We start from the raw sequence: 26,271 nt of genomic DNA on the forward strand, positions 1-26,271 counted from the left end.
AAGGAGGAGGTTCATGCATGCCACCAGCATCCCCGCATCCCAGAGGGGGAACTGAGGGGTCATGTCTAAAGTCACACCCCACTCAGGGACACAGCCAGGATTCCCATTCTTTCTGCCCAGAGCCCTCATCTTTCCCTCCCTTACAGTGGACACCTGTACAATTAAGCAATTATCAAAATCTGCATTTAGTTGGAAAAAAAAAAAAGACTAACATAGTTTTAATAGCATATTTTATTTTAATCTAAGAAAAATGATTAAATTCAAAGGTCAGAAATACAAAAGATTATCCAAAAAGTTTAGGATCATAACTGTTTCTTAAACAACATTGGCATGTACTTGAGCTGGTTCTGTGGCTCCAAAGGCTTGATTTTTACCTTGCACAGTTTAAATAAGGAAGAAGCCTTATGCGATGCTCCACAAGCATCCCAACCTCACAAACGTCATTCTACAAGGCACGTCTCAGGGGATTTGGGGCCTCGAAGATGTTTCTCCAACCAACAGTCTGAGCCGAGATAGAATCACATGGAAGTTTCCACTCTCAGACTGTCCTCCAAACAGTTCCTACAGACAGAGGGCGCCCTGAGCTCCGGACCCAGGCCTGAGCGGGGCAGCTGGCTGTGCACACAGGCCAGTTCCGTTAGTCACCGTGTGGGCATTCCGCTCCTATCCTTCTCTGCCAGTGCCACTCAGATGAATTTCCCATTGGCAAGTTCTTGTACCCTTGATGCGTTCAGAAAAGCAGAAAGGAACCGTGGGGACCCGCAGGCATTTCTCCCCGGCTGCCAACACCAGCCCAGGGGGCACCATGGATCTGGCTGTGCCTTCAGTAAGGAGACTGCTCATAATTGGTTCAGGTGAAGACTTTACCTTCCGGTAGCCCTGGGGTGGACCAGGTAGGAGGATCGTGTAGGAGAAAAACCCAGCAGACAAGCCTGTTGGCTAGCTCAGTCACACTGTGACTGGCTTTACATTTTGGAAGGATGGGCCCCTCCTAGGGAGCCTCCCACCATCAGGAGCGACTCTCCAGGACTCGCTCGAGCCCCAGGGCAAAACTCAAACAGAAGCTTAAAATGGAAAAGCAAACATCCTTTGAGCCAAAGTGTCACACCAAAGACAGTTTGGAAATAGTATTTCCTCCAGGGGAACTACCTGTACTTAACTGGATAGCTTTAGTGGTTGCGTGATTCATTGTTCGAGCAAGATCTCTGGAAAGCAAAACAAGACAAACTAACAGAAAACCCCAAGAAACAAACCAGCCCGTGTATATTAACTGCCTGAAGGGTCAACCGTACATCACAACCTTCCATGGAAATGTGGAGCTTCCAACATGATTCCACAATGCTGTAAGCACAGCCGTCTGGAAGTGACTGCAGGGGTTAGGGAAAGCCATAGGATTGCAACCAGAGTGCCTAGAGCTCTACTGTTAACATGTGGAAGGCGAAGAAATTAAGCCTAAATGCATTCAAATACATCTCCACCACATACAGATTTCCAAGGTCAAAAGAGGACACATACATTGTATGTGATTAATCTTCTGAAGCCAGCTCTCCGTTTTCACAGATTAAAACAGTCTGTTTAAATATCTCATTTCTACAAAGTGAATTTACATTTAAAGTACAAAGTGCAAATACTACGTGTTTCTGTTTCTGTTTTCTTAATTGCTCGTTGGTGAGGGGATTTCCCACGTGTCTAGGAACTGCCTTCGCTGTGGGAGCCATTTATCCTTGTTTCCTTGGCTGAAAAGAAAAGACAAAAAAGAGACATTATATTCAGAGGTGTGTGTCCCTCATCTGAGAAGACTAAGTGGCTTCCGGGAATGAACTGAACCAAAGAGGGCTGGGCAGGTTGTGTGGGGTGTGAGGATGAATGAGAAACGATGAAGACATTTCCGGGAATGAACTGAACCAAAGAGGGCTGGGCAGGTTGTGTGAGGTGTGAGGATGAATGAGAAATGATGAAGACATTTCCGGGAATGAACTGAACCAAAGAGGGCTGGGCAGGTTGTGTGAGGTGTGAGGATGAATGAGAAATGATGAAGACATTTTGGACACTGGTAACTTTTTAACGCTTTCCTTCCTTGACATGATAGAAATATTGGGAAAACTATATCATTTCAAAAAAGTAACATCCACTGTAAATATTTTAAGTACTGAATACATTAAATGTTTTCCAGAATGTCTTATCACCTTGATTATGCAAAAATAATTTTAATACTATAACTTATGCTTCAAATTTGATAAAGGCATAGTTGATTCTTAATTTTCCTTTTTATCTCTTTTGTTCACTATTTTACCTCTTTAAGAAGAAATCCAACTTAAAAAGTTTGCTGATTATAATGATAAACAACAGTAACTCAGCACCTTGACTTTCCATTAAAAGTAATTTAGAATGAAAAAGAAAAGTAATATACAATCTCCTAGACTCAGTTTTCCGAGAGGGCCAATTCTTACAAATGTTGATCTATTCTTCTGTTTTACTATTTAAATAAATAAATTTTAAAGTTTAGGAGGTTTCTGAGTTGGCTTTTATTCCCCTTGATAAAGATCTGAAGAGGTGAGAAGACAAACCCATCTCCTACACTAAACTTGAGGTTTAAATTCGTTGTGCATAAAGACAACCTGTCAAAGTATTTTACCAGTCATTAAAGATGGTCAGGATTGCTGGAGGAGAAGGTGGACTAACATCTTAACTTATTTAATAACATCTCTGATTACTCTGGAGTTGCAGTGGAAGCTGAAGAGATCAGGAAATAGCTCCTCTAGATTCCACGTTAGCATCATCACCCTCCTGTGATCCCTTCTTTTGATAGTTCCTGTCTGGGCCATGCATACAGGGAAACCCTGACTGGCCGGCACCATGTTGTTCTCTGAGATGCTTCAAAGAAACATGGTGACCTTCAATGGCCACGGCCGGTAGGAGCCGCAATTGGCTTGCCCGTTAGGATCAATCCCAGTATCGTAGTCTGCAGAAATAGCCACAAAATGAAAGGCATGGAGGTCCGCGTGTCCACTCAGGCACTATAAAAGGAGGGGAGCCTGTAATCCCAGCACTTTGGGAGGCCGACGCGGGCGGATCACGAAGTCAGGAGATCGAGACCACCCTGGCTAACACGGTGAAACTCCGTCTCTACTAAAAATACAAAAAATTAGCCAGGCGTGGTGGCGGGCGGCTGTAGGAGGCTGAGGCAGGAGAATGGCGTAAACCCGGGAGGCGGAGCTTGCAGTGAGCCGAGATTGCTCCACTGCACTCCAGCCTGGTGACAGAGCGAGACTCCGTCCCCCTCCCACAAAAAAAAAAAAAAAAAAAAAAAAAAAAAAAAAAAAAAAAAAAAAAAAAAAAGGGGAAGCTCCTTCCGTTTCTCACTTTGGAAAAAAAGAGCTGAAGCAGGAGGCGTGTGCTTTGAACTGAGTTCATTTAATATGCGTGGAGCAGCGCATGAGTACAGTGATTGCCGTTCTTGAATGAAAACAACTTCTGGAGGTCTTGGCACTCAGGGAGGGTAATTACTTTCAGACCAGCCCTGTTTTAAAGTGTAAGTGATTTGCGGTGAGATTTAAAGTTAAAACCATAAACATTTGCTAAACAAAGGAAAACGTATCACACATCTTTCCTCATGAAATGGTTTTAAATTACATCCAAGGTGTGTGCTGGCCGCCTCCACTTAAACCCACAACAAATACAGGGGCTTGCCTTAGGAAATGTCAACCTGACATCAAACAGGTGCAGGCAAAATAAATCACAAATTGACTCGTGGTAGCAAAGAAGTGAGGATTTTGCCCTGGCTTTGAAGGAGAGAGACATGAACCCACTCATGTTTATCGTCTGGAAAATGTTCTTGACATGGGATAGGTTGCGGCTTTGGGTGCTGGAGGACACCACCATCGCATCCTTTACTTGCAAATTGAGAGGGAGAACCACAAACACAAACACATGTTTGTGAACACACAGCAGGAGCTGAAAGTACCTTTTGGAGCCCAACGCTTCTCTTGCTGGGACCCCAAAAAGAAACAAATTCACCCATGTATGAAGGATGCCTCCTGTTCCTGCAACCTCCCTGATAAAATGCAGGAACCAAATTACAAACCCTCAGACAACTGCTTGAAAAAATTCAGCCAGGCACAGTGGCTCACACCTGTAATCCCAGGTGGACTGCTTGAGCCTATGAGTTCAAGACTAGCCTGGGCAACATGGCAAAACTCCTTCTCTTAAAAAAAAAAAAAAAAAAAATCTACCAAACAAGGGAACTCAGAAATTTTTCTTAATAATTGAAAGTTCAAATAATAAACTTTTTCAATTAACAAGTTGGTGATTTTGGATAGAATTCTGTAAGACTGCTTTAGTCCCCACAGGGGGTAGACAGTAAGCTTGCCTCCCTTGAATTATTTCTTTTCCTGGAAGGCACTGGCCATTGCAAATCTACATAACTCTGCATTGTTATTGTTTATAATTAAAAAAGGAAATGGTTAGGAGTAAAATATAAACATACTTACCTGTCTATTAGACGTACTTTCAGCATTACCTCTGGGGGCTGGCAGGAAAAAAATATATATTATTAAAAATCAGAGATTCATTATTTAATGAAAGGTTCAACATAATTTCAGGAAGGAGTCCACATCACTTTAGGAAGGCGTTATCAGTTGGCAAACTCATTTACATGAAAAACAAATGCATACAGTCATTCCTCAGCATCCAGAAGGGATTGGCTCCAGGACTCCCGCAAACCCAAATCCTCCAATTCTCAAGTTTCTTATAGAGTATCATGTAATATTTTAATACAATATAAACACATCCTCCTATGTACTTCAAATAATCGATAGACTACTTAAAATGCTTAGTGCAATGTTAACGCTGTGTAAATAGTTGCTACATACTACATTGTTTTTTATTTGTATCTTTTTTGTTCTCTGAGAATTTTTGATGCAAGTTTGCTTGAATCCACAGAAGAGCTAACTATATATGCATTGAACATAAATTATGAGTAATGGATTCGAAAGTTACTATGTAAGTACTTTCTAACAACACAGATTCTCTAGTGCAGCCTTAGAAGAATGTTTTACTTTACCCCAAACTCTAAGGTCAATCCACCTTCTCTGGAGAACTGAATTCTAGATGTTTCTCAACCTTTCCCCAGAAGGAGGGGGTTCACGTCCCTGGGGTGCCGGGAGCAAAGCCATCAGCAATGCCGCAACTAGGGCTCTTTGAAGTCTTTTGCTTCTATATTAAAACCCGGAGAAATGAAAGTGTTTGACTCAAAATAGTTTTTTCCAAAGCTTCGAGTAGAGTCAAAGCCGGAGGGAGCTGTGCTGTCTGTCTCCTGGCTTTACCGCCCCTGCACAGCGGAGCTTCCCGGGGAACTCTCCTTCCTGCTCTCAGCTCAGCTTCCACACTTGCGTCTAGACGGAAACCTCTGGGAAGCCCCCCAGGGGCTTCAGCATCCTCATCCCTTATCCAGTTTCACCCACTCACTAGTGGGCTCAGTTGGTCTCAAGATTTTAAATACTCTATTTCCTGACAGCTCCAAGGATACAAATTGCTGTAATCTTCAGCATGGACCTCTTTCTCTCCTCAGTCCAGATGATCAGATCCAGCTTCATTATCCATGTGGATTTTCATTCAATAGGCAGCTCAAAAGAAACAGGACCCAGCTGGACTCATTATCTTCCCTTGCAAACCTACTTTCTGACGTATTCTATTCTCAGGACACAGTAACCCCATTCTTGAGCTGCTCAGGACAAACTTTTGGAGTCATGATCATGCCTCTCTTCTCCTACCTTTCTCATCTCATCTGGGAGCAAATCCCTCGGGCTCTACACCCAGAGTCTATCCAGAGTCCAACCCTCGTAGTACACGCTGTTCCATGGCCAGAACCTCCTGCCTCTCCCACGTGGACCCAAGCAGACGCCTCACCACTCTCCTCCTTCAGCCCTTCCCATCTGTTGTCGACACAGACATGGCAACCAGGGGTCCTCTATAACATTCCACCCATCCTTCCAACAGCCTCACTCAGAGAAGCAGCCAGAGGCTCCTGGGCTATGCTGGAGGGGGGATGTGCTCTGCCCCGTCCACCCATCCTTCCAACAGCCTCACTCAGAGAAGCAGCCAGAGGCTTCTAGGCTATGTTGGAGGCGGGGTGTGCTCTGCCCCGTTCACCCATGTGGCACCACATCACTCAGGATGCCTGCTCCCCTCCAGTGCCCAATTTCTCCCCACCTCTGGGGCTTGCTGGGCATGGCACTCTTGCCATCCTCTGCAGGCCGCACTCTACTGGATGACCCTTGGTTCTCCTCTGCTCCTCCAGTCTCCAGTCAATCTCACCTTGCAGGGCCTCCTCCCCGTCCCCATCTAACGTTCCAGGCCTCCTGACCCTCCCTTCTGCCTCCTCCACAAGTAACCCCTATTGTGCTGTGGGGTTTCCTATTTATCTGATGACTTGCTTCCACACCAAAGTGTAATCCCAAAAGGGACACAGATTTCTGTGTGTTTACTGTTATTCTGTCAATGTCTAGAGCAGAAAGCACTTGGTCAATAGTTTTCAAATGAATCAACAGATGAGGGAAGCAACCTTCTTTCCATATTCCTTGATTAACTGTTGATTTCTATCCACTCAATAAAAAACATGGAGTAAAGAGCAAAATTGTTCTGTTTTCAAACTGTCTTCCCTTGCCATAACGCAAGTAGAAACACAGTATGAAAAGGTACGAAACAAGCATATTAGGTAAATTGCAAAAACATTAAGCAGTGGCTAAATCTATGATTTTTTTAAATAGCTGGTTTTAATAGTCTAAGTGCCCAAATGAATATTGCTGCTCATCTACTTGTCTTGACTGAAATGATTACTTTACAGGAAAAAAACAGGCTTTTCAGCCAACAGTTCAAATTTAAATAGTATTAGAGTGATACTTTGAGTCTATTCTGAGTCAATTTGGCTATTCAACAATTGCCAGTTTTTTGTTGGATTGTTTGCTGATTAACAGAATTCTCCCTTGGAGTTAGAAGTAGCTGTAAAGTTATAAAAGGAAGTAGTTGTAGATTAAAGTTATAAAAAAAGTTATAAAAAGAAATTTATATGGGCTATGCTGGAGGCGGGGTGTGCTCTGCCCTGTCCACCCATCCTTCCAACCGTCTCACTCAGAGAAGCAGCCGAGGCTCCTGGGCTATGCTGGAGGCATATAAAAATCCTGGGATATGCTGGAGGTTATTTAAAAAAAAGTTAATATTCTTTTTTTCTTTCTTTTTTTTTTTTTTTGCCAGGGAGGATGGGGTCTGACTCTGCCACCCAGACTGGAGTGCAATGGCGCAATCTCGGCTCACTGCAACCTCCGACTCCCAGATTCAAGCGATTCTCCTGCCTCAGCCTCCCGAATAGCTGGGATTACAGGCTCGCACCACCATGCCTAGCTAATTATTGTACTTTTAGTAGAGACGGGGTTTCACCATGTTGGCCAGAATGGTCTCAAACTCCTGACCTGGTGGCCTTGGCCTCCCAAAGTGCTGGGATTACAAGCGTAAGCCACTGCGCCTGACTTATTTCTCGTATTTTTTAGAATAAAAAGTGTGCTGTTCAGTAGTGAGCAAAAATACAGGAAACAAAAAAACTTAGTAGCAATGTGGATATTTAGAATGTTCTCGCTAATTTCTTCCTGGATCTTAAGGTTTTTCTGACTTTTTGCTATTACAAACTATATAGAGTAGAAAACATATGACTGATAATGAATTTTTTTAAGTCAGAAAAAAGGAAAATTCCGTAAGGAAAATGAAAGGGCTGCAAAATCAGCTAAATATGTATCCGAGACCACAATGTTCATTTTTGACCATGACCAAATTGCCTCTTTTGCCAAATTGCAGTTTATTTTGCTAGGAGCGATCATATGCTTTCTTCTTGATTACTAAGAAGACAATAACACTGAGACATATCAGATTATTCAGAGGGATCTAAAGAAGATAATTCAAACTTCTGCAGCAACTTAAACTTTTCACCTCAGATGATGGCATCAGAAGAGATCACGTTGTGCTCCACCATCCATCCATTCTTCCTTGCCAGGGTCTAAGCACTCCAGCCCATCCATGCCCCTTCCCTGCCCCACACTGTGGCTTGAGCCTTTGGAAGGTGGGAGTCTGAGAGGTACCATCTCCGAGCATCCGCCTCCCCTGTGGCTGTGCAAGTGGCTCAGCCTCTCATGCTTCTCTGCCACATCTCCCCAAGACCTGTGCTGACCTGTGCTGACCTGTGCTGACCTGTGCTGAACTGCATTCCCACCCAGGGCAGCATGGTGGCAACCCACAGCCTTTATGCTATGTAAACCAGAAGGAAATGCTTGGGTCCTAAGCCATTGTGATTCTGTAGTCACTTGTGTGAAGCATGACCCATGGAAGGTCATGACTCATAAAGGTCACCTTCATTTCAGTCTATCAATATATGCAAGGAAAAAACATTTCCTCCCAGGGCTTTCTCCCAGAGCTACTGAGAACTCCATGTATCCTTCAACACCAGGGTCCTGCTCAGCCTTAGCAGAGAGCAATGTGGACCCGTCCGAGAAGGACCTGACCACCTTTCCAAATCAGGATATGCGGCTCACAACAGTTGTCTGTATGCTGCCACCTTCCCAAGAGACTGTCTAGGGGATTTAGTTTGCTCATGAGGGACTCATATCCTTCTATCAGAACCCAATCCATGGGCTAGTTCCTTGGAGAGTGGGTATATTAACCATGACTTTCACTTCCTTTATCTAATGCTTTGACATCTGAACCCTGCTTATGCTGAAGAGGCTGCCCTCTGAGTTAGCCCATCCCCAGAGACAGTGAGGAGCAGCCTTTCCTATTCAGGCTGACCTACAACCTCCACTCTCACCCAGCCAACAACCTCCATCCTCATTCAGACAACAACCTCCACCCTCACCCAGCCTATAATCTACAACCTCACCAACCCTATAACACCCACCCTCACTCAACCTACAATCTCTACCCTCACTCAACCTACAACCTCCACCCTCACCCAGCCAACAACCTCTATCCTCACCCAACCTACAACCTCCACCTTCACCCAACCTACAACCTCCACCCTCACCCAGCCAACAACCTCTATCCTCACCCAACCTACAACCTCCACCTTCACCCAACCTACAACCTCCACCCTCACCCAGACAACAACCAACACCCTCATCCAGCCTACAACCTCCACCCTCATTCAGGCTACAACCTCTGCCCTCACCCAGCCTACAACCTCCACCCTCACCCAACCTACAACCTCCACCCTTACCAAACCTACAACCTCCTCCCTCACCCATCCTATAACTTTCACCCTCACCGAACCTACAACTTCTATCCTCACCCACCCTACAACCTCTACCCTCACCCAGCCTACAACCTCCATCCTCACCCAGCCTATAACCTGGCCACCTCATTTACAGGCAAGCCTTCCTGGGAAATCATGATAAGGGCTCAGACCCAGTCTCTCACTTCCTCTGTCTCTTGGCTGACCCTGGTGCCTCCCATGTGGCCTCCCACAGCACAGCATGGCCTCCTCTCCTTCGGATCTGTGAGTAACAAATTATCTTTTAATTGTCTCCTGATCTGTTTGCCAAATGACACCTCAAATTTCCTATCAATATACTATGTTTTAAAATAGTAGGACGCATAGACGAATGCCAGACATTTGCCCTAACAGACCTTGATCCAGCCCAGAACGCCAATGCTAGTGTTTACACACCACACACCTTACATACACACCATGCACACCCCCTGCACACTGCACACCACACACACACAAACCATCCCCCACACACAACATATACACACACACCCCATATTTATACACACACCACACACACATACCACACACACACACAGTCTGAGCTGCGTCCTGCAGGTGGTGCAGGATGCGGGGAGCTATGGGTTCCTCTGGAAGAGTAGCATAGGAACAGGGCCTCCAGGAAACTATCTTCTTAACTGCTGTGAATCTATCTTGAAATAATTTGATCCCGAAATTTTCAAAATTCTGTCACCATAATCACAGCTCTGGGCCCAATTACTCTACTTGAAAACTCACCAATTGCTGGAACTCACCCACCGCCCTCACAAACTGGAATTCACCCACCCTTCACAAACCAGAACTCACCCACTCCCCTCACAAACCGGAACTCACCCACTCCCCTCACAAACCGGAACTCATCCACTCCCCTCACAAACTGGAATTCACCCACCCCTCACAAACTGGAACTCACCCACTCCCCTCACAAACCGGAACTCACCCACCCGCCTCACGAACCAGAACTCACCCACTCCCCTCACGAACCAGAACTCATCCACTCCCCTCACGAACCGGAACTCATCCACCCCCCTCACAAACCGGAACTCACCCACCACCCTCACAAACCGGAACTCACCCACCCCTCACAAACCGGAACTCACCCACCCTCCTCACAAACCGGAACTCACCCACCCCCTCACAAACCGGAACTCACCCATCCCCTCACAAACCGGAACTCACCCATCCCCTCACAAACCGGAACTCACCAACCCCTCTCACAAAGAGTCTATATTTACTTCAGTTTAATTGAAGAAATCAGTAGACAGGAATCTGCCCCAGCAAGGGCCATGGACCACATGACCCTGTAGCACCAGGCTGAGGAGGGCAGAGGCCATATGTGGCTTAAGTTTTGGGTGCTACTCAAGCCACCTGACAACGGCGAACAGGAAGGAGCCCTTGCAAAGAAAAGACCAGCCTGTACCATCCAGGCATGGAAGAAGATTAAAAGGTCAAAAACAGATCTACACTTGGCTCTGTCCATCCTTAATTTTCTCACTATAACCATAAAAATTAGCCTTCTATAGAAATGCAGAGACTGGCTTCCATAATGGAGGAGGAGCTACACAGGAAACCCCCAGGTGCCACAAGGTGTCACTCATCACGTGCAGATAGGGCAACAACAGAATGTGAGCAGCTCCCTTCGTGAATTGCTGAGTGGGTGTTCATCTTCCCTATGTGGAATCATCAGGGGTGAGGGACACCATGGTTCCCTGGCTCCAGCTGCTAATCTGACAGCCACCTGCTCTCCATCTCCCCATCACTCCCCCAGGCCTCCCATGTGGACCCTGCTGGTAGATTTTAAGTCTCAAAGAGCAATATACCATTTGTCTTTTGGGATACTGAGCAAGGACCAAAATAAGAGAAAAAAGTGAAGAAAGCAGCTTGTTATGGTCTAAAGGTGAGCCCAAAGTTCATGTGCTGGAAACTCAATCCCAAATGCAGAGGCGTTGGGAGGCTTAAGAGGTCTGCATTATGAGGACTCTGCCCTCTGAACAGGTGAATGCCATTATCTTGGGAATGAGCTCCTAGGAAAGAATGTGTTTGGCCCCCCTTGCTTTCTCTCTCTTTGTCACCTTCCCTTTGCCCTTCCATTTGGGGATGACAGAGCACAAAGGCCCTCACCAGATGCTGATTCCACAATCTTGGACTGCCCAGCCTCTAGATCCATGAGCTAATACATTTGTGTTCATAGGTTACCCCATCCATGGTATTCTGTTATAGCACATAAAGTGGACTAAGACACAGTCCCAGTCCAAGAAGCCAAAAGCAGTATCAGGTGGCAGTAAGACAGAAGTGCCCAGGAAACCCAATGGGCAGGTACTGAATACAGAGAAAGGGAAACGCAAGGACAAAATCACACATGGGCAACTACTGAGAATGGGCATTCTTGGTTATCCATCCAAATGCCTGCAGGGTTGCAGGTGTACCCCAGTGTGGGTGAAGGAGCCCTAACAGGAAGTGCAGCCCAGCACAGTGGATGATTTCCAACAGCACTGCCCTTGCTGCATGCAGCACTGCTGAGGAAGACTCAGATCAAAGTGCTGATGACTGCAGTGCCTGTGTGTCCTTGTCTGCAAGTGTCAGGGTTGGCAGCATCTGTCTGCGACCTCATCCCCCAGAGGATGGCTGTGAAAATGAAATGAAGTCTTGAGCCATGAAGTGGGATTGGATATTGGATGATGAGCCTTGCCAGACTGTGGCAGCATGTTTAGTGCCCCTCTTCCCACAGCGGTGAGTGGGCATTTGCTGCCTTCATGCATCAGAGTTGATCAGCCCAGAGTGATTTCTTTTCTTTTTTGTCATGTTAGAGGCGAACTCCTCCCACACTTGCCAAAGAATCCTTGATGGAGACAGAACATTGAACATAACTGAGGATTCTCTGACCTCATTGGATGACTGGGCCAGCACAGAGGGCAGCCTCCTGCAAACAGAGTGAACGGAGGCAGCCATAGGTATAGCCATCTACTCTCCTGTGAATACGCTGTGGGGCAGGATGTGCATTAACCACAAAGGCCCTACACAGAAAGCTTCAAAATAGAGCTTAATTTTTCAGAGCTGACTTTTCACAGAGCAATTAGTAGGAAGTGCTTCACCATGACACAGATCTAGGCTGTCCCTAATTTGGTTGAATAGCACTGAGTGACTGTCGTGACAAGCACTAGGACACCGAGAAGAGGAGGCAGACGATGGTCACTGCCTCCTCCAGGAACCCTCAGTCCAGGTCAGATCAAAGGGCCCCTGTCTCACAGCTGAGCTTCAAACACAGGAGGGTTTTTTTTTTCCTCTCTCTCTTTTTAACACGGAGTCTCACTCTGTCACCCAGGCTGGAATGCAGTGGCATGATCTCAGCTCACTGCAACCTCTGCCTCCCAGATTTAAGCAATTGTGCCTCGGACTCTGCAGTAGCTGGGATTACAGATATGAGCCCCTATGCCTAGATAATTTTTATATTTTTAGTGGAGATGGGGTTTCACTATGCTGGCAGGCTTGTTTTGAACTCCTGACCTCAGATGATCCACCCGCCTCAGCCTCCCAAAGTGCTGGGATTACAGGTGTGAGCCACCGCACCTTGCCAGGAGGATTTTAAAGACCATGGTGAATCAGCCCTCCACAACACAGTCTCAAGCTTGTTTTCTCTTCCACATTTGTTACCGAAGTTGACAACAAATAAAAGAGTCATAAACGACAGGAATTTGAGAGGTCTCTGCTAGCCTTACCCAGCAAGTATTATACAAATCAGGAAACAGAGATCCCCAAGGACAGTGAGATCTAATGCACATGTGGAATGAGATCCAGCACACACGTGCAGTGGAATCCAGTATACGTGTACAGCAGGATCTAGCACATACATATGGGATCTACACACACATGCAAGGGATTGAGCACATATGTGCAGTGGGATCTAGCACAAGTGGGCAGGGAGATCCAGCACACACATGAAGGGGAATCTGGCACACGTGCAGTGGGATTTAGCACACACACCTGCAGGGGGATCTCGCACACATGTGAGGGGATCCAGCACACACATGCAGGGGGATCTCGCACACGTGTGAGGTGATCAAGCACATATGTGCAGGGGTATCTAGCACACATGTGCAGGGGATCCAGGACACATGTGCAAGGGATCTAGCACACACGCAGGGGATCTAGCACACACATGTGCACGGGGATCTAGCACACATGTGAGGCGATCAAGCACAGATGTGCAGGGGGATCTAGCACACATGTGCAAGGGATCTAGCACACACACAGGGGATCTGACACACATGTGCAGGAGTATCTAGCACACATGTGAAGGGGGATCTAGCACACACATGAAGTGGGATCCAGCACACACATGCAGGAGTATCTAACACACATGTGCAGTGGAATCTAAGGCATGCGTGCGTCTCACAGTGATGTCTCTGAGCTGAAAAGTCAGACCTGGGTTTTCCTGGCTTGCCTCCTGAGAACACTTGGGCTCTGGCCATCATAGGATTCTCTTGCTTCCTGTCACGGTTGTGTGGGTAGGCCAGGTCCACAAAAAAAAAAGTATTTTCAATTGGTAAAACTGCTATAAGCATTGGAATGACTGGTCTGGGCCTCAGCAATGATTTTACGTCTTGTGAACTGGCCTGAACACTTGGTTGGAGTTCAGGTACAGGGTTGGTGAGTTATTCCAATGGTTCCCAGGCTTGCACCTCAAATACCAGAAGACAATCCATTCTAGGGGAAACCAACCATGGTGAACAGTGAAAAGGCTCATTGCAAACCAACATGGAGTTCATGCCCTTTGAGCCTGGGCTCTCCTGGGCAAGTGGCATGACACGAGTCATCAATTATCGTTATTTTTCCTGCAAACAGATGACCTACAATTTAACAGCATATTTGATTTTTTTGCACCCCCAGGCCATAAACACAATCTGTAATTGTGCTTGTGAGAAGCGGACCTCCCAGGCCTCAGGGCCTGACCATGGCCCAGGGTGGGGGGTGGGAAGGCTCTTACTGTGGCGCTTCTTGGTGTCTGCTTTGCCGTCCTCTTTAGCCACACCCAGGCAGCCCATCAGTTCTTGTACCGAGATGGATTTGTCATTATTCACATCACAGTATTCAACAAACTTCTTCACGCATTTTTTGGGCTTTGATTTTTTGCGAAGGAACCTCTTGAAGGGTTTGATTTCCTTTTTGCCGATGTCTCCACTGGAGTTTTTATCGAGTAGTTTGAAGTACCAGTGCACCACTCGCTCCTCTAGGGTGTGACTGGGGTCGGGTTCCGAGAGCCTGGAAGGAACACAGACGCTGTCAGGACGCTTAAACCCCTCAGCTGCCCCTTTCTCGCCACTGTCCTTCCATCAAACCCACAACCCCTGCTTGTAGTTCTCATGGTCCTGGTGTCTAAGCCTGCAGCATTGGTAATCAGATACAACAATTTAAATAAGTAATTTAGAAGAACACTTTTAGCAAAGATTTTTCAGGTTGGATTCAAAATTGCAAATGATGCAGTGAATTTGTGCCCAGCAAAGATGCAGTTGGCCTGTTCCTGAAGGACAAAAGTCCCCTTACCCTGGCTTCTGTGTGCACAGGACTGGCAAGTCAGCACATGCAGCTATACCCACCCGATACACCAGAACCCTGAGCTTTTCTAGCCCTGTAAATTTAATTCTTTTACACATCCTTTATGTCATAGGTATACCGGACGATGCAAATCTAAAACATTTTAAGTTGGAACTAGATAGCTTTCCTTGGATTATGACAGGTTCAATATTTTAGGGCATAAATAAGTAAAACTCTTCTAGAAGGTCTGGATGGGAGTCAGATCTTTAAAAGTGCACCAAATGGCAGAAATGCACCTTCTCGTTGAGATGGAGGGTGTGTGTGTGTGTGCATGGGCAGGCCCTCCTGGAGGTGCTGCCCTCTGGATTCTGCCTGTTGGGATGAGCTGCGCATTTCCAGGTATGAGAACACCATGAACTCCGACACCACTGCCAATTTCTCAAACTTTCAAAGGAGTTTTTCAGATAGCAATCCATTTACTGCCTTCACTTTTAGTTTGCATTTAGTTTAGTTTGCAATTTAGTTTAGTTAGCAATTCATTTACTGCCTTTGTTGTTAGTTTGCAGTTTAGTTTAGTTTGCAAAAACAATCTTTCCAAGAATAGAAGATGTAAAGTTGAAATTTACGTAAATTTTGACTCCATTAAATTTCTTTTTCTTTTTCTTTTTATTTATTTATTTATTTTTTTGAGACAGAGTTTTTGCTCTTGTTGCCTTGGCTGAAGTGCAATGGTGCGGTCTTGGCTTACTGCAACCTCTGCCTCCCAGGTTCAAGTGATTCTCCTGCCTCAGTGTCCTGAGTAGCTGGGATTACAGGTGCCTGTCACCATGCTGGGCTAAGTTTTGTGTTTTTAGTATGGATGGGTTTTCACCATGTTGGCCAGGCTGGTCTCAAACTCCTGACCTCAGGTGATCCGCCTGCCTTGGTCTGCCAAAGTGCTTGGATTCCAGGTGTGAGACCCCGTGCCTGGCCTGCTCTATTACATTTAATTTCCTACACATTCATGACATTTTCTGTTAGCATTGCCTTTTTATTTCCTTAAGTCTTCTTTAGCAGACAGAGAGTGAGAAGAGAGGCTTTTAGTTCAGGAGACCAAAAAAGTCATCTAAAGAGGCTGAGATCATCAAGGGTTTGGGTGTCGGGGCTCTGGGGAGAAAGGCCAACATTCTAACGAAAGAAAAAAGTGAAAATCTCCATTCAAAATTTATTTGAAAGAAACAGATAAACTATTGCTAGTTCAGGGGGAATATCCGATGCTTGAGACGCCATCGCAGTAAAACCCTGGGGTTCTTCCACTCTCCTGAGGCTGATCTACAGAGGGTGGAAAAGAGGAGTGGTGGGAAATTCACTGAAGTCCACTACACTGTGCTGCAGGCCCCAGGTCCAGGAGTGCGGGAATGTCTACAATGTACTCAGGGAACATTTCTGGGTTCCAAAAATCCTATTTTGAGCAGTGTGAATGTCTTTGACACAACTGAATCATACGCCTGAAAGTAGTTAGGATGGCAAATGTACGTGCTGTACATTTTACTGCAATAAACATAATTGCACTTTGAGAACTTCAAATTAAACGTTGTCATTCCAAGTATTTAAAATCCAATGGATAACTCTAAAGTGCAATTTCAAAGCACAGAGCCCTCGGCAGGAGGTGCTCCCCCTGCCGTACTCCCCACCAACAGGGCCAGGGTCAGAGCCTACTACCCCATGGAGGCCCAGGAGTCACGGCTCAGGGCCACGTACCCCAATGGGAGCGCGTTCAGTGATTTAGTCATGCTACAAGAAAAACCTGCTAAGCAACGTCCTGTGTTTGCAGAGGGCTCCTTTTTAAGGCCCTACTGTGTCCAAATAAGCTGAGAAGGTCGCCAATATGTAATGTTCAGACTTTCCAGATTCCCCGGAATTCTGGGACCCCACCAACTCATTGTCCCACAGCGAACACAGCGTACCTGCCTGACGAGGAGGAGGGGTCGGAGACAGCGTGGACCATGTCTGTGGACAGCGCGTCCAGAATACTGGTCAGAAACTCATGCTTTTTGGCACCCGGGCAACCTGAAAAACATGTGTATGTTGTCACAGTTAACTCATAAAGCATAACAGATTTTCCTCTAAAATACAGGGCAATGTTGTTTTAGTGTTTGGAAATGAGTATTTTGGGCTACCTTAATCTTAATGAGCTAGTTTAAACACAAACACATTGTGCTATGTATATTGATTTTGAGCCATAGTTATTATTAATTCCAGTATTGTTTGAATTATTACGTGAGACTAAAATTCACAGGCATTAGTGTCTCACTGATCTTCAGAACTGCACTCAGAGGTGGGCAGTGTCACTCACCCAGCAAGCGTGACAGCAGAGGCACTGGGTGCTTAGGGACACTGGACATATGGAGTACACGCTGGGAGCACATGAGGCTGGCCATCCTGGCAAACGAGGCCAGAGCCTGTGATTCACCGCCACCCCCACCCGTCCAGAGCCACCTTGCTTCTCAGAGCTGAAGGAGGCAGTAGGGCAAAGAGCAGGAGGTCCGCAACGCCCGTCTCCTGGGGACTTGTCCACACCACAGCATCCACGCAAGCAGTCAGCATCGGTGCGAACAGTCTGCATCCGCAACGCCCGTCTCCTGGGGACTTGTCCACACCACAGCATCCACGCAAACAGTCAGCATCGGTGCGAACAGTCTGCATCCGCAATGCCAGTCTCCTGGGGACTTGTCCACACCACGGCATCTGTGTGAACAGTGAGCATCCGCAATGCCAGTCTCCTGGGGACTTGTCCACACCACGGCATCTGTGCGAACAATCTGCGTCCACAACGCCTGTCTTCTGGGGACTTTTTCACACCATGGCATCAGCGTGAAGAGTCAGCATCTGCAAGGCCTGTCTCCTGGGACTTGTCCAGACCACGGCATTGGCGCGAATAGTCAGCAGCAGGGTTTAGCGCTCATAGCTTTGGAGCCCAGAGCTGACTGTGTATGGATTCTGGGATCAGGGAATAATTCAGGCACCCAACATTCTGCAGCATGCCTTTCCCCTCCATCCTTCCCTCAACACCACTCTCCTCTCACACCGGTTAGGCATTCCCTGAGCTCCATGCCTGAGACACTCGTCCCACCCCAAATTCAAGATAACGTTTGAAAGAAGCCATCCACTTTCTCTGGGGTCTTTTCTCCTGAGACTGCTCCCGGCGCTACTGCCCCAGTCACAGCCGGACACAGGCAGCATCCCATGTCCTTAGGCCCAGGGTGGCATGGATGACGTGGGTCTCCTCGCTCTGGATGCCCTTTCAGCATAGAGAAGCCACTCAGCCGCCCAATACATGCTTGCTGGATCAATAAGCAAATGCAAGAGGTAGAAGCACCACTCTCGTTTCCCCGATGAGAACGGCGGGTCTAAGAGCTTCACAAGCAGGGAGCAGGGAGCAAAATCTGCCAATTCCAACTGGGTCTATCTGTGTGTAAATAGCCATGGGAGAGGTGACAAATGGAGCTCGTCACCATTTACATTTTGTTAAGTTTTTCTAAAGAAAACCCTTCCAGAATTCAGTAGAAAGAAGAGAAAGATACTGAGGGGAAAACAGAAGACAGAAACCAGGCACCGGCCCTGGAAGGACAGCGTCCCCACTGTGCCACGCTGTGCACTGAGACTCCCTGCCAGGGGCGGCTGCCCCTCCCTGGGGCTCTGCTGGGGCTGGGGATGCCCCATGGTGACTTCTGAGCCTGGAGAGCACCTCGGGCATTAGAACGTCTGCTCCGACCGTCCTCACCACGCCAGGAAGGGAGTTTACACCACACACCTTCTGCCCAATTTAGATTCCGTTTTTTACTAAGAAGTTTTAGACGGCCCCTCCAAAGAAAATCTCAGGAGCCCACTCAGTAAGTAGAGGATGTGCAGAGCTGCAGAGCCCAGGCAGAAAGCCGAGTGGGACTGAGGCCAGCCCCTCCCCTGCCTTCCCCATGGCCCTCGGAGGAAGAATTGTCTGAGATGAGAAAGGCTGTCTTGGGACTCCTCAGGGGACAGGACAGGCTGAGGGTGCCGTGGGGAAAGGCAGTGCCACACGTGCTTCTCAGGCCCCTGGGTCGAGGGCACATTGGCGTGGACCACCCTGGGTCGAGGGCACGTTGGCGTGGACCACCCTGGGTCGAGGGCACGTTGGTGTGGACCACCCCTGGGTCGAGGGCACGTTGGCGTGGACCACCCTGGGTCGAGGGCACATTGGCGTGGACCACCCTGGGTCGAGGGCACGTTGGCGTGGACCACCCTGGGTCGAGGGCACGTTGGTGTGGACCACCCTGGGTCGAGGGCACATTGGCGTGGACCACCCTGGGTCGAGGGCACATTGGCGTGGACCACCCTGGGTCGAGGGCACGTTGGCGTGGACCACCCTGGGTCGAGGGCACGTTGGCGTGGACCACCCTGGGTCGAGGGCACGTTGGCGTGGACCACCCTGGGTCGAGGGCACGTTGGTGTGGACCACCCTGGGTCGAGGTCAAGGGCACATGGGCGTGGACCACGTGGCCACGGTGTGGACAGCAGCCAAGTCGTTCGGAGACCAGCATGTTTATGCAGTTAGGGACACCCTGGTTTTCCTAGGTTTCTTTTTGACACTGGAGTTTTGTGTGATCGCTATTGAAGTGCATGTAAGCTGCCAACAGCAGGACTCCAGTCATGCTGGCTTCTACTTCATTCAACACACATGTCAGAAAACAAATGTGCAGCCTTCACCGGGGGGTTCTGAGAGTGAAAAAAGGTCTGCCTTAGTCCCTTTGCACACAACTGAAAAAGGAGATCAAAATCTATAGGAAAAAGCCTCACGGCCACAGGGCAAATGCTACTTTCCAAGAAAGAAGTAACAATCTCATCATCGAACCCCTCAGAAAGGCAGAGGACCTGAGGCTGCAGAGGCTGCTGGCCGTGGTGCTTCCAAAGCTGCCCAGCCCACCGGACCTCGACTCCCTAGGATGGGCCTCCTGGTCTACAGAAGGCTGACCTCCCCGGCTGCAGGACTAACCAGGAAAGGAAATGAGAAAACCAACCTGGAGGGCTGAAAATACCTCCAGGGCACAGGCTCAGGAACACGCAGGCAGAAGCCTGCCAGGCCAGTCATCCAGGAGAACTTGTCCAGGGTGAGGAGGCAGGTGCCGGGGCAGGTGAGGCTGGGACCCATGGGACCTCGGGCACCTGCCTGCCGGGGCTGCTCTCTATGAATTCCCAGTCCTCCACTGGCCTCCAGAGATTCTGAGAGTAATGTGGAGTTGATGGAGAAGAATATTATTGTCTGGGAGAAAAGGCATTTTAGATAATCCTCAGTACTGAACAGCTTTAAGAAAGAATTATGCTTATATTTGGTGTGGTAACAGGGATATACCCAAGGGGATTTTTTTGGCTGTTAATTTAATCATATTCCCCCAAATGAGATAAAGCAACACACTATTTCAAATGAGAAAATAATAGATGCTTATCACAAAACATGACTAACATAATGTAAAAGCTGCAGGACTCTTTAATGCCAAAAGAAAAACTGAACATGAAAAGCATAATGTACTTCTAAAACAAGAAACAGTAAATCAGTCCTGCTCAATCCTGGCTGTTTCTCCCGTGTCGCAGTCACCCCAGGACCTGGAATAATGCTTGTTACTGCTCAGGGATGATTGTACTTCAAAACTCTTTCTGAAGGAAAAACGGTGAATAAAAATGAAAGATTACAAGCAATCAGAAGGAAAAAACTAACTTTCATTATGTTAAAGTGAATGTTCACTGCATGAGAAATCACAGAAGTATCACGAAGTGAAAATTTCATCACCCTGAAATGTCCCAGATCTAGCAAATTCATGAGAGGAGCAACGAGGCTTGAGGTAAAAGACAAACGACCCCAGAGCAGCTGGGTTTTCCCCACTGCTGCCCACAGGGAGCTATTCCGCTTCTCCCATGACAGCTGTGTCTGGCACAGCGATGGCTGCAGAGACCCTCGTCCCTCGCAGGGGTGCCGGCCCCCGTCAACCCTTGCTGTAACTCCTCTGGCCACCTTGAGAGCAAAGCCGCCCTTTGCTCTGGCATTTTGTGGTGTGTGATTCAGCCTGGGGAAGCTGCCTGCTGAGAACCTGTGTGAGGAGCCTGGTGTTTCGGGGGGTCCTTTCTAGCACACTCCATCCCGGGCCTTCTTCTCACTCAGCTGCCTACACGGTGGGGTCTAATGGCCCCTGTGAATACTGCGTCATGGGAAGGTTGGCGTCAAAACCGTCCCGTGCAGGCTCAGCGATGCACCCAGAGTCACTCTTTTCTTTGGGACAGTTCCACTCACAGTAAGTTCTCCAACCACCCACAGAACTGAGTTCAGAAGTCTCAGGTCAACAGAGGCATAGTGGGAAGGTGCCACCCCACACACACTCCCACCTTGGTTAGACGTGCCAGGCCCAGCCCCCACACACTCCCACCTGGGTTAGACGTGCCAGGCCCTCTCCCAACCCACACACACTCCCACCTGGGTTAGACGTGCCAGGCCCTCTCCCAGCCCACACACACTCCCACCTGGGTTAGACGTGCCAGGCCCTCTCCCAACCCACACACACTCCCACCTGGGTTAGACATGCCAGGCCCAGCCCACACACACTCCCACCTGGGTTAGACGTGCCAGGCCCTCTCCCAGCCCGCACACACTCCCACCTGGGTTAGACGTGCCAGGCCCCCTCCCAGCCCATACATTCCCACCTGGGTTAGACGTGCCAGGCCCAGCCCCCACACACTCCCACCTGGGTTAGACGTGCCAGGTCCTCTCCCAGCCCGCACACACTCCCACCTGGGTTAGACGTGCCAGGCCCTCTCCCAGCCCGCACACACTCCCACCTGGGTTAGACGTGCCAGGCCCAGCCCACACACACTCCCACCTGGGTTAGACGTGCCAGGCCCTCTCCCAGCCACACAATGCGGGAGCATCCTGCGCCCAGGCTCCTGGGGGAATAATAAGCCAATTCAAGAAAGAAAACCAGATTGTTCTTTTCAAAGTAGAAACAGAATAAGTTCACCGATTTATTTCCAATCTGTGGCAAAACAAGGAAGGGAGTAGCTTAGCCCAAGTATACGCACATGCTCCAGCCCATCTGCAGAATCCAAGTTCTTGACCTCTGTTAGGTTTCTGTGGAAACACTGGGTTCTATCCTGGTTTTGCCCCACAGTAAAGGTGCTGCACCTTACACAGCCCTGAGCCCTTCTCAATCCTGAAGCCCGTCCAGTCAACAAAGTGGCTGAACTGGCTGGTCCCTGAGACCCCAGCCCATGGACGAGGGACTTTTCAGGAACTGGGTTAATATTCTGATGCTTTAAAAGCATTTTTGACTTTCACTCTTTTGAAATGAATGTGTTCTGCACTTTCTATGAAACGTCCTTATTTTAAGAAACAAAAACCTTTTTTTGTAGAAAAATTCCTGTTTTCAGTAAGTGTATGTAGTTTCTTCTTTTCTCTTTGTCTTTTAAATATAAATGAATACAAGTTCCCAGCTGCTCCCTCAGTTACCTCCTCTCTGGATAATAATTAACTTTCACTTCCTTCCCATAACCTGGAATACTCAGTACTGCCGCTAAAGGAGATCAAATACAGGAGAAAGTGGAGCTGAGTGGTTTCCTCATTCACTGATCAAGAGAAGAGACCACTGGATAACAGTAGCCGCACACTGGCACAATCATGGGGTCTGTGCATTGCCTGGCAGGTGAGGCCTGCAGGGTCTGGATGGGGAACACGAGGGAAGCAGGTGGATGGAGGGGGACCAGAGATTTCACAGGTAAGTAACATTATTGGCTTATCGGGCATGAAGTGTCTGGGGATAATGAGATTCATTCACCTGGTTTTAAGTATCTAGCAGTGGCTTAAAAATTGGTTCTCTTAGTTTTATGTTCAGATCCAATGTTTAGGAAACTAGTATAGATGGGAAATGAAGAAAAAAGAATGAATAATGAAAGCACTTTCTTCTCTAAGTTGTTCAGATGCTTCTGAGGAGTTGTGTGTGCACAGAGGTATTCACGTCATCATAATTATCTATTTATTCACTCACAGGTTTAACTCCTCTGGCTTGGAAGTCCAATAATTTCTATCAAGCAATCAGCCCGTGCTCTAATTCGCCAGCCATGGCCCCCGGGAATGCCTTCGCTGGCCTGACGTGAGGGGTCAGGTCAGCCACCTGGGAAAAGACTGTCCTCATCTCCCATTGGGGGCCTGCGTGGTGAGCTAGGGGGAAACAGGTTCTCTCGGTCTGGGCCAGGAACGTGTGCCCTGTCTGCTGAGAACACCTGCTGGGCATCTTAGGGTCACTTTGCAGGAGGCGGCAGTAAAATACCGTTTCCACTCTTATGCCCGGGCTGTCACATGTGGGTTAGGAGAAAGTCCACGGGGTTGGATGTTTGAAGACTTGGTCAGAATTTTAAGGTAGGAACTGAGCATTCTCAAAGCCTGTGTGGTGCCCTGAGGGAGAAAAGGCCTGAGGAGAGGAACTCAGGTGAACTGAAGAGCCTCCGTCCGGTGCTAACTCGCTGCGGGTCCCAGTTTCACTGGAATAAGGCACAGGTCTCTCTGTCGGAGCCGCCCTTCCCCGCGGGTTTTAGGCACACTTTCTCCACATTGTAAGAATGTATCATAGAAAAGTTTGAGTGTGCTCTAGTTGTGTGCCATTTCCCCAAGGTAATAGAAATACATTTTAAACTGCAGAGTTAAAACTAGACAGAAAATGAGACGTTTTTGTTGCCTCTAAGGGTTGAGAGAAATGGAAATAATGTTACTAAGATGTTTTTGTGACTCCTTCTCTCCTCCAGGAATCTGTAAGAAAGGTGCTGATAATTTCTCCTTTGCTATGAGTTGAATCCAGGGTTGCCTTGACACTAACAAAATGTTACGTTGACTAACTCTATGATGAATTTTAGGAAGCTGGATTTTAAGTCCCTTTATTGAATATAAACTATTTCAAACTACATAAAAGCAAATAGTTTCTAATTTTCTTTCTAAGTTATCTTTACTTGTAAGTAGGGATTCACGGGTGAGTGCAGTGGCTCACGCCTGTAATCCCAGCACTTTGGGAGGCCGAGGTGGGTGGATCACTTGAGGTCAGGAGTTTGAGACCAGTCTGGCCTACATAGTGAAACCCCATCTCTACTAAAAATACAAAAATCAGCCAGGCGTGGTGGTACATGCCTATAATCTCAGCTACTTGGGAGGCTGAGGCATGAGAATCGCTTGAATCTGGGAGGTGGAGGTTGCAGTGAGCTGAGATCGCACCACTGCACTCCAGCCTGGGAGACAGAGCGAGACACTGTCTCAAAAAAAAATAATAAAAATAAAAATAAAAATAAAATAAAATAAAATAAAGAAAAGAAAGGCATTCACATTGGCCCAACGTCTGATTGGTCCTTTCTTTGTGCACAGCTGGGTGCCTGGAAAGAGCTCTGGGTACTAGGTAGTTCCTCCCTGACCCTGAACATCACTGGGGACTTACGACGAAGGTTCCATTGTGTGCACACCAAATAAAGGGCATCTGTTTTCTGGTAGAAAAAGCTCTTTTCATCTGGCTGCGGAGGGAGAAAGAGGCCAATAACAGCGCCTGCATTTGGCTGGTCTTTTTACAAACAACTAGAAACAAAATGTCATGGCTACTCATTCTTACAGTTTAAAACACACCGACCTGGTACAGAAAAGAAGGGAAGATGAGCCGCCGAGTGACAGCCCTGCTGAAGTGAAGGCATCAGAGAAACAAAGAAGAAACTCCCAGGGCAGAGGTGTCCTGAAGCCATGCCCATAAACACGTGTGCTCTCACACTTGGCAGCTCTGGATTACTGACATTTGCTGAATTTGAAAAGTCTGCTTCAAATCCTGACATTGCCAGAATTAAAAAGCACTGCAATCTCAACGCTGCATCCCCAGCCAAAGCAGACTGCCCTTTCTAGGTAGTCAATGCTCATGTAGTAAATGCTGTGCTTCTCTGCTTTATTCCAAGCACAGATTTTCCTCCAGCAGTCTTCAACGAGCATGTCCCGGCTGTGTGGTCCAGGGAGTGTCACACGGGTGACGGGGTTCACAGAGGCAGGACCACAGCATTCCTGTCTGATCTACACGTGGGGCCGTGTGCACGTCACTCTCATGCAGCTGACACTCAGCACCACACCGTGGCCTCGCGACCACCTGGCGAAACGAATCAGCACATCAGTGTCTGAGGGAGAAATTGAGGCCCACGTCCCACTCAGTGGGAGGCTGAAGGCTTGGATGGTGCTAAGAACCCTGACCTCTCTGGGGGTGGAGGCAGGAGTGCATCCTACATCCAGGTGAACGTGTGCCAAGCAGCTGTGGAGCTCTCCCCGCTGCCCCGCAGCCACGATGAGGCCAGAAACAGCAGACCAGGTCCCTGCCCTCCGCCACGTCTGTCCTGGCAGGGGGGGCACTGGTGTCATGTTAACCTCTGCTTGCCAGGCAGAGGCGTGGGGGTGTGGAGTGAGCCATTTGGAACAGGGAGGAGAGTGCTGGGGGCACAGGGAAGGCCCCCGAAGACCCGGAATCCCAGGCAGCGTGGCATTCCTGAGGCCCTGAGGATGCCAGGGTGTGTCGAGCGAGGCAGGAAGGACGGTCCTAGGGAACAAAGCTGAGGAACTGAGGGGGGCCCAAAACCCAGGGGGTCTTAGAGTCCAGAAACAAGTGGGCCTTATCTGAAAGGAAACTGGAAGCTGCTGGGAGAATCTGAGAAGTGGCACAATCTCATTTCTGTTTTAAAGTGTCACAGCACTCCCTCTATGGGTCTCAGCCAGCTGTGGGAGGACCCAGGAGTGCAGCTTGAGGCTGCTGTGTGGTCCAGGGAAGGGGCTGTGAGGCGAAGTTTAGAGCAGGGACCCTGGAGAGTCCTGTGAAATATGTTCAGGAGAAACCACGGAGCTAGAGGGCCTAGGGCTTTGGAGCTTTGGTTATAACCGGGGCCAAATAGAGCCTCTGGAACATAACAAGTACACAGACATATTCTAAGTAGAACACAGCTCTGACGTCATCCCCCAAGCCCATTCTTAGGATTTAATTCAACCCCCACCATCTAGTTCTACAGCCACAGAAAGGGGTGTGAGATGTTTCCCAAGTACCCCACTTGCTCCATGAAGCATTTGACGCCTGTCATTACATTTAACACATGGCTTTCCAACTTTTAACTTTCTATGCAGTTTAAACATACGAAGAAAAAGTATAGTGTTAGGCAAGTTTCTTCAGGCACTTTGATTTTGAGATTCATAAAGTGCCTGCAGTGTATAAAATGTATACAAAGTCTATTTTGATAAATCCCCCCTCCAAATTGAGACCTGGTCAGGGCGTCATCCTCAAGGGCCTGGCCTTGGACCCTCGAGGGCCCTGATGTGGGGAATGTTGACAACGCCAAGTGCCTCTTTTAGATGATTCAAGACAGATGCAGTTTCCTCACGACAG

At 48.0% G+C, this 26,271-nt stretch overlaps 1 protein-coding gene across 2 annotated transcripts in view; it reads right to left on the bottom strand.

Annotated features, from left to right (window-relative positions):
- Positions 1-213: 213 nt before the first annotated feature.
- SMOC2 (SPARC related modular calcium binding 2) overlaps positions 214-26,271 on the bottom strand; it is a 216,166-nt gene continuing 190,108 nt past the window's right edge. For both annotated transcript variants that reach the window (XM_008007877.3, XM_008007875.3), the window contains exons 10-13: positions 16,786-16,888; positions 14,292-14,566; positions 4,491-4,528; positions 214-1,736 (exon numbers count right to left, since the gene is read on the bottom strand). In XM_008007877.3, coding sequence (XP_008006068.1) covers positions 1,719-1,736; positions 4,491-4,528; positions 14,292-14,566; positions 16,786-16,888 — 434 coding nt within the window. In that variant the 3' untranslated portion in view covers positions 214-1,718. The remainder of the gene's footprint in view (positions 1,737-4,490; positions 4,529-14,291; positions 14,567-16,785; positions 16,889-26,271) is intronic.

This window comes from Chlorocebus sabaeus, chromosome 13 (assembly GCF_047675955.1).
Source record: "Chlorocebus sabaeus isolate Y175 chromosome 13, mChlSab1.0.hap1, whole genome shotgun sequence".
Lineage (NCBI taxonomy): Eukaryota > Metazoa > Chordata > Mammalia > Primates > Cercopithecidae > Chlorocebus > Chlorocebus sabaeus.